Below are 9,813 nucleotides of genomic sequence, written 5' to 3'. Positions count from 1 at the left end.
AAGAAATTCAAAATGGAGGACGATGCGGCGGTCATATTTGATGGATAGCGTCATAGTCCAACCAGCAGCTGTTGCAAAACTACAACTCCCAGCATGCCCGGACAGCCGTTGGCTGTCCGGGCATGCTGGGAGTTGTAGTTTTGCAAACAGCTGTAGAGCTGCAGGTTGGACATACTTTTTAGTCATGGTTTCTCTTATTTACGTATTTTCTTTCCGTATTTCAGTCATAAAACTATGTGGAACTAGATTTATATAATTTTCTAGGCGTATAAAACTTTTCAAAGAAACTTTCGGAATATTTGTATGACTTATAGTGGAGACATTGACATTGTACATATATTTTGGCAAAAATATGTATTTTTTTCTGTCACATTTTATGTGTGAATATTTTAAAACATTAATTTTGGGTATTTGTGAGACCTACACATTGTACAGCACCCGAATAAATAAATAACCTTCTTCTTACATCGAGGGACGGAGTCTGCTTGCTGAGGGAGGACATGTACCTAGCGCTGCAGCGACACTGACTGGAATTTAGGCGCCAAAAACACTGCGCATGCGCACGTACCACAGCTGTGCTGACGATTGCTGCGAGATCGCGCACGCGCACAATCCGTTTCAGAGGCGGTGTACGCGTATGCGTGTGCGTCGTATCTATGCCAACGGGTGGCAACAGAACCGTAGGACCTGTTGCTAGGAGACGGGAGGAAGCTCTTATATACTATACGGTAAAACAGAGCGGACGGAGCTACGAGGGACAAATATGGCATCCTCGACCCAGGACGACGGACTGCAGCTGGAATTGGAGTCAGTCATCGGGTTTAATGGTGAGAGCGACGGAGAGAGGGTACATGCTGCGGTCTGTGTTACTGTATTTAAAGGGGAGCTCCATACATACATAGGGATCTGTACAGGACACAGTGTTATGGGGAATCTGTAGATGACACACTGTTATGGGGGATCTGTAGATGACACACTGTTATGGGGGGATCTGTAGATGACACTGTTATGGGGGATCTGTAGGTGACACAATGTTATGGGGATCTGTAGATGACACACTGTTATGGGGATCTGTAGATGACACACTGTTATGGGGGATCTGTGGATGACACACTGTTATGGGAGATCTGTAGATGACACACTGTTATGGGGGATCTGTAGATGACACACTGTTATGGGGGATCTGTAGATGACACTGTTATGGAAGATCTGTAGATGACACTGTTATGGGGATCTGTAGATGACACACTGTTATGGGGATCTGTAGATGACACTGTTATGGGGATCTGTAGATGACACACTGTTATGGGGATCTGTAGATGACACTGTTATGGGGATCTGTAGATGACACACTGTTATGGGGATCTGTAGATGACACACTGTTATGGGGGATCTGTAGATGACACACTGTTATGGGGGATCTGTAGATGACACACTGTTATGGGGATCTGTAGATGACACATTGTTATGGGGGGATCTGTAGATGACACACTGTTATGGGGGATCTGTAGATGACACACTGTTATGGGGATCTGTAGATGACACACTGTTATGGGGATCTGTAGATGACACACTGTTATGGGGGATCTGTAGATGACACACTGTTATGGGGGATCTGTAGATGACACACTGTTATGGGGGATCTGTAGATGACACACTGTTATGGGGGATCTGTAGATGACACACTGTTATGGGGGATCTGTAGATGACACACTGTTATGGGGGATCTGTAGATGACACACTGTTATGGGGGGGTCTGTAGATGACACACTGTTATGGGGGGGATCTGTAGATGACACACTGTTATGGGGATCTGTAGATGACACACTGTTATGGGAGATCTGTAGATGACACACTGTTATGGGGGATCTGTAGATGACACACTGTTATGGGGGATCTGTAGATGACACACTGTTATGGGGATCTGTAGATGACACACTGTTATGGGGATCTGTAGATGACACACTGTTATGGGGGATCTGTAGATGACACACTGTTATGGGGGGGATCTGTAGATGACACACTGTTATGGGGATCTGTAGATGACACACTGTTATGGGGATCTGTAGATGACACACTGTTATGGGGGATCTGTAGATGACACACTGTTATGGGGGGGATCTGTAGATGACACACTGTTATGGGATCTGTAGATGACACACTGTTATGGGGGATCTGTAGATGACGCACTGTTATGGGGATCTGTAGATGACACACTGTTATGGGGGATCTGTAGATGACACACTGTTATCGGGGATCTGTAGATGGCACACTGTTATGGGGGATCTGTGGATGATACACTGTTATTGGGATTTGTAGATGACACACTGTTATGGGGGATCTGTAGATGACACACTGTTATGGGAGATCTCTAGGTGACACACTGTTATGGGGGATCTGTAGGTGACACTGTTATGGGGGATCTTTAGGTGACACTCTTCTTGTGTGTCAGGACATGTGACCTCTGGGCTGATCAGTCACCCGGACAGAGAACACCTGGTCTACCCCTTGGGGTGCACGGTCGTCATTCAGAGCCTGAGTAAACAGAAGCAGCACTTCCTGCACGGTCACACCAACAACGTGTCCTGCCTGGCCGTCTCCAAGTCTGGGAAGTATCTGGCATCAGGACAAGTCACCTACATGGGATTCAAGGTAGGAACCTCTGCTAGCTGTACGGAGTCTGTATTATATCCAGAGCTGCATTCACAATTCTGCTATCTGGGAAGGGTCACAAAGCTTGTGGTAAGAAACTCTGCTGTCTGTAATGCAGGGAGAGGCCGGGGGGTGGTTCTAATGCCAGGGCCTGGTATACAAGACGTTCTAGAATGCACGCTCTGAACAGGCAGGGAGTGCGGAGAGATTTCAGCTCTGAAGCTCACAGAATTGTTAACGCAGATCTGGATTTCTAACAGAAATATTTAATCCTAGGCAGATATTTTCCTTTGGGACTACACTAAAAGAGAGGCGTGCGGCAAGCTGAGTCTACACAAGGTCAAGGTGGAGGCCCTGGCCTTCTCCCCCAATGACCACTACCTAGTGTCTCTCGGAGGGCAGGATGACGGCAGGTAAGAGCTTCCCTCACTACAGCCTCCTCCATACTGTCCGGGATCGGCCTCTAGATTCCCATCAGGTTTACTGTACTCTTTTGTCTCATAGTGTTGTCCTGTGGAATGTGGCAACGAGAGAAGCCATTTGTGGCAGCCCTGCTTCTTCCCTCAGTGTGGGACATGCCCTGATCGTGGCCTTCACCAACACGAGACATGACGTCTTCATAACAGGAGGAAAGTAAGTCCTGAGAGTCAACTGTATCCAAGACAAATAACCTCTACTAAAACCACATCAAAGTACCCCAGACTATGAACGAGAAGAATAGTGAGTACAGCTCTGGAGTATAATACAGGATATAACTCAGGATCAGTACAGGATCAGTAATGTAATGTATGTACACAGTTACCTCATCAGCAGAATAGTGAGTACAGCTCTGGGGTATAATACAGGATATAACTCAAGATCAGTACAGGATAAGTAATGTAATGTATGTACATAGTGACCTCACCAGCAGAATAGTGAGTACAGCTCTGGAGTATAATACAGGATATAACTCAGGATCAGTAATGTAATGTATGTACACAGTTACCTCATCAGCAGAATAGTGAGTACAGCTCTGGGGTATAATACAGGATATAACTCAGGATCAGTACAGGATAAGTAATGTAATGTATATACACAGTGACCCCACCAGCAGAATAGTGAGTACAGCTCTGGAGTATAATACAGGATATAACTCAGGATCAGTACAGGATAAGTAATGTAATGTATGTACACAGTGATCTCACCAGCAGAATAGTGAGTACAGCTCTGGAGTATAATACAGGATATAACTCAGGATCAGTACAGGATAAGTAATGTAATGTAGGTACACAGTGACCTCACCAGCAGAATAGTGAGTACAGCTCTGGAGTAGAATACAGGATATAACTCAGGATCAGTACAGGATAAGTAATGAAATGTATGTACACAGTGACCTCACCAGCAGAATAATGAGTACAGCTCTGGAGTATAATACAGGATATAACTCAGGATCAGTACAGGATAAGTAATGTAATGTATGTACACAGTGACTCCACCAGCAGAATAGTGAGTACAGCTCTGGAGTATAATACAGGATATAACTGCAGAAAATGTGGCAAATCCTACTGAATCCTAGTGGAAGGGGAACGTTTTACACCTCCTGTATATTTCCACTTCTACCTTTGACACATTTTCTGCGTCATAAACCTGCATCATATCTGTAATGTGTGTTCCTACTCACAGTATAAAGCGTATATAACGTCAGGTCACTCACAGTATAAAGCGTATATAACGTCAGGTCACTCACAGTATAAAGTGTATATAACGTCATCACTCGCAGTATAAAGCGTATATAACGTCAGGTCACTCGCAGTATAAAGCGTATAAACGTCAGGTCACTCGCAGTATAAAGCGTATATAACGTCAGGTCACTCGCAGTATAAAGCGTATATAACGTCAGGTCACTCGCAGTATAAAGCGTATATAACGTCAGGTCACTCGCAGTATAAAGCGTATATAACGTCAGGTCACTCGCAGTATAAAGCGTATATAACATCAGGTCACTCGCAGTATAAAGCGTATATAACGTCAGGTCACTCGCAGTATAAAGCGTATATAACGTCAGGTCACTCACAGTATATAACGTCAGGTCACTCACAGTATAAAGCGTATATAACGTCAGGTCACCCACAGTATAAAGCGTATATAACGTCAGGTCACTCGCAGTATAAAGCGTATATAACGTCAGGTCACTCACAGTATAAAGCGTATATAACGTCGGGTCACTCTCAGTATAAAGCGTATATAACGTCAGGTCACTCGCAGTATAAAGCGTATATAACGTCAGGTCACTCGCAGTATAAAGCGTATATAACGTCAGGTCACTCGCAGTATAAAGCGTATATAACGTCAGGTCACTCGCAGTATAAAGCGTATATAACGTCAGGTCACTCGCAGTATAAAGCGTATATAACGTCAGGTCACTCGCAGTATAAAGCGTATATAACGTCAGGTCACTCGCAGTATAAAGCGTATATAACGTCAGGTCACTCGCAGTATAAAGCGTATATAACGTCAGGTCACTCCTAGTATAAAGCGTATATAACGTCAGGTCACTCACAGTATAAAGCGTATATAACGTCAGGTCACTCACAGTATAAAGCGTATATAACGTCAGGTCACTCACAGTATAAAGCGTATATAACGTCAGGTCACTCACAGTATAAAGCGTATATAACGTCAGGTCACTCCTAGTATAAAGCGTATATAACGTCAGGTCACTCGCAGTATAAAGCGTATATAACGTCAGGTCACTCGCAGTATAAAGCGTATATAACGTCAGGTCACTCGCAGTATAAAGCGTATATAACGTCAGGTCACTCGCAGTATAAAGCGTATATAACGTCAGGTCACTCGCAGTATAAAGCGTATATAACGTCAGGTCACTCGCAGTATAAAGCGTATATAACGTCAGGTCACTCGCAGTATAAAGCGTATATAACGTCAGGTCACTCGCAGTATAAAGCGTATATAACGTCAGGTCACTCGCAGTATAAAGCGTATATAACGTCAGGTCACTCGCAGTATAAAGCGTATATAACGTCAGGTCACTCGCAGTATAAAGCGTATATAACGTCAGGTCACTCGCAGTATAAAGCGTATATAACGTCAGGTCACTCGCAGTATAAAGCGTATATAACGTCAGGTCACTCGCAGTATAAAGCGTATATAACGTCAGGTCACTCGCAGTATAAAGCGTATATAACGTCAGGTCACTCGCAGTATAAAGCGTATATAACGTCAGGTCACTCGCAGTATAAAGCGTATATAACGTCAGGTCACTCGCAGTATAAAGCGTATATAACGTCAGGTCACTCGCAGTATAAAGCGTATATAACGTCAGGTCACTCGCAGTATAAAGCGTATATAACGTCAGGTCACTCACAGTATAAAGCGTATATAACGTCAGGTCACTCACAGTATAAAGCGTATATAACGTCAGGTCACTCGCAGTATAAAGCGTATATAACGTCAGGTCACTCGCAGTATAAAGCGTATATAACGTCAGGTCACTCACAGTATAAAGCGTATATAACATCTGGTCACTCACAGTATAAAGCGTATATAACGTCAGGTCACTCGCAGTATAAAGCGTATATAACGTCAGGTCACTCACAGTATAAAGCGTATATAACGTCAAGTGTCACTCGCAGTATAAAGCGTATATAACGTCAGGTCACTCGCAGTATAAAGCGTATATAACGTCAGGTCACTCGCAGTATAAAGCGTATATAACGTCAGGTCACCCGCAGTATAAAGCGTATATAACGTCACGTCACTCGCAGTATAAAGCGTATATAACGTCAGGTCACTCACAGTATAAAGCGTATATAACGTCAGGTCCACTCCCAGTATAAAGCGTATATAACGTCAGGTCACTCCCAGTATAAAGCGTATATAACATCTAGGTCACTCCCAGTATAAAGCGTATATAACGTCAGGTCACTCACAGTATAAAGCGTATATAACGTCTGGTCACTCACAGTATAAAGCGTATATAACGTCAGGTCACTCCCAGTATAAAGCGTATATAACGTCAGGTCACTCCCAGTATAAAGCGTATATAACGTCAGGTCACTCACAGTATAAAGCGTATATAACGTCAGGTCACTCACAGTATAAAGCGTATATAACGTCAGGTCACTCCCAGTATAAAGCGTATATAACGTCAGGTCACCCGCAGTATAAAGCGTATATAACGTCAGGTCACTCGCAGTATAAAGCGTATATAACGTCAGGTCACTCCCAGTATAAAGCGTATATAACGTCAGGTCACTCGCAGTATAAAGCGTATATAACGTCAGGTCACTCGCAGTATAAAGCGTATATAACGTCAGGTCATCCGCAGTATAAAGCGTATATAACGTCAGGTCACTCGCAGTATAAAGCGTATATAACGTCAGGTCACTCGCAGTATAAAGCGTATATAACGTCAGGTCACTCGCAGTATAAAGCGTATATAACGTCAGGTCACTCGCAGTATAAAGCGTATATAACGTCAGGTCACTCGCAGTATAAAGCGTATATAACGTCAGGTCACTCGCAGTATAAAAGCGTATATAACGTCAGGTCACTCGCAGTATAAAGCGTATATAACGTCAGGTCACTCGCAGTATAAAGCGTATATAACGTCAGGTCACTCGCAGTATAAAGCGTATATAACGTCAGGTCACTCGCAGTATAAAGCGTATATAACGTCAGGTCACTCTCAGTATAAAGCGTATATAACGTCAGGTCACTCACAGTATAAAGCGTATATAACGTCAGGTCACTCGCAGTATAAAGCGTATATAACGTCAGGTCACTCGCAGTATAAAAGCGTATATAACGTCAGGTCACTCACAGTATAAAGCGTATATAACATCTGGTCACTCACAGTATAAAGCGTATATAACGTCAGGTCACTCGCAGTATAAAGCGTATATAACGTCAGGTCACTCACAGTATAAAGCGTATATAACGTCAGGTCACTCGCAGTATAAAGCGTATATAACGTCAGGTCACTCGCAGTATAAAGCGTATATAACGTCAGGTCACTCGCAGTATAAAGCGTATATAACGTCAGGTCACTCCGCAGTATAAAGCGTATATAACGTCACGGTCACTCGCAGTATAAAGCGTATATAACGTCAGGTCACTCTCAGTATAAAGCGTATATAACGTCAGGTCACTCGCAGTATAAAGCGTATATAACGTCAGGTCACCCGCAGTATAAAGCGTATATAACGTCAGGTCACTCACAGTATAAAGCGTATATAACGTCAGGTCACTCACAGTATATAACGTCAGGTCACTCACAGTATAAAGCGTATATAACGTCAGGTCACTCCCAGTATAAAGCGTATATAACGTCAGGTCACTCCCAGTATAAAGCGTATATAACAGTCTGGTCACTCCCGGTATAAAGCGTATATAACGTCAGGTCACTCACAGTATAAAGCGTATATAACGTCTGGTCACTCACAGTATAAAGCGTATATAACGTCAGGTCACTCGCCAGTATAAAGCGTATATAACGTCAGGTCACTCACAGTATAAAGCGTATATAACGTCAGGTCACTCACAGTATAAAGCGTATATAACGTCAGGTCACTCCCAGTATAAAGCGTATATAACGTCAGGTCACTCACAGTATAAAGCGTATATAACGTCAGGTCACTCACAGTATAAAGCGTATATAACGTCAGGTCACTCGCAGTAATAAAGCGTATATAACGTCAGGTCACTCCGCAGTATAAAGCGTATATAACGTCAGGTCACTCACAGTATAAAGCGTATATAACGTCAGGTCACTCACAGTATAAAGCGTATATAACGTCAGGTCACTCACAGTATAAAGCGTATATAACGTCAGGTCACTCACAGTATAAAGCGTATATAACGTCAGGTCACTCACAGTATAAAGCGTATATAACGTCAGGTCACTCGCAGTATAAAAGCGTATATAACGTCAGGTCACTCCGCAGTATAAAGCGTATATAACGTCAGGTCACTCACAGTATAAAGCGTATATAACGTCAGGTCACTCACAGTATAAAGCGTATATAACGTCAGGTCACTCACAGTATAAAGCGTATATAACGTCAGGTCACTCACAGTATAAAGCGTATATAACGTCAGGTCACTCACAGTATAAAAGTGTATATAACGTCAGGTCACTCGCAGTATAAAGCGTATATAACGTCAGGTCACTCGCAGTATAAAGCGTATATAACGTCAGGTCACTCCGCAGTATAAAGCGTATATAACGTCAGGTCACTCGCAGTATAAAGCGTATATAACGTCAGGTCACTCGCAGTATAAAGCGTATATAACGTCAGGTCACTCCCAGTATAAAGCGTATATAACGTCAGGTCACTCACAGTATAAAGCGTATATAACGTCAGGTCACTCACAGTAAATAACGTCAGGTCACTCACAGTATAAAGCGTATATAACGTCAGGTCACTCACAGTATAAAGCGTATATAACGTCAGGTCACTCCCAGTATAAAGCGTATATAACGTCAGGTCACTCCCAGTATAAAGCGTATATAACGTCAGGTCACTCACAGTATAAAGCGTATATAACGTCAGGTCACTCACAGTATAAAGCGTATATAACGTCAGGTCACTCCCAGTATAAAGCGTATATAACGTCAGGTCACTCACAGTATAAAGCGTATATAACGTCAGGTCACTCACAGTATAAAGCGTATATAACGTCAGGTCACTCCAGTATAAAGCGTATATAACGTCAGGTCACTCACAGTATAAAGCGTATATAACGTCAGGTCACTCCCAGTATAAAGCGTATATAACGTCAGGTCACTCACAGTATAAAGCGTATATAACGTCAGGTCACTCACAGTATAAAGCGTATATAACGTCAGGTCACTCACAGTATAAAGCGTATATAACGTCAGGTCACTCACAGTAAGTATAACGTCAGGTCACTCACAGTATAAAGCGTATATAACGTCAGGTCACTCCCAGTATAAAGCGTATATAACGTCAGGTCACTCACAGTATAAAGCGTATATAACGTCAGGTCACTCACAGTATAAAGCGTATATAACGTCAGGTCACTCACAGTATAAAGCGTATATAACGTCAGGTCACTCACAGTATAAAGCGTATATAACGTCAGGTCACTCACAGTATAAAGCGTATATAACGTCAGGTCACTCACAGTATAAAGCGT

The 9,813-nt window shown here is 43.0% G+C and overlaps 1 protein-coding gene across 1 annotated transcript; it reads left to right on the top strand.

Annotated features, from left to right (window-relative positions):
- Nucleotides 1-612: 612 nt before the first annotated feature.
- On the top strand, nucleotides 613-3,285 carry CFAP52 (cilia and flagella associated protein 52; the record flags this gene model as incomplete). Its single annotated transcript, XM_056549542.1, is given in 4 exon segments — nucleotides 613-827; nucleotides 2,453-2,652; nucleotides 2,929-3,065; nucleotides 3,157-3,285. Coding segments are annotated over 4 exon segments (530 nt in total), but the record flags the coding sequence as incomplete, so codon positions are not given.
- Between the last annotated feature and the right edge of the window lie 6,528 nt (nucleotides 3,286-9,813).

The sequence above is a fragment of the Hyla sarda genome, chromosome 13 (assembly GCF_029499605.1).
Source record: "Hyla sarda isolate aHylSar1 chromosome 13, aHylSar1.hap1, whole genome shotgun sequence".
Classification (NCBI taxonomy): domain Eukaryota; kingdom Metazoa; phylum Chordata; class Amphibia; order Anura; family Hylidae; genus Hyla; species Hyla sarda.
Note: the sequence above shows the minus strand (reverse complement) of the source record. Positions and strands in the feature narration are given on the sequence as shown.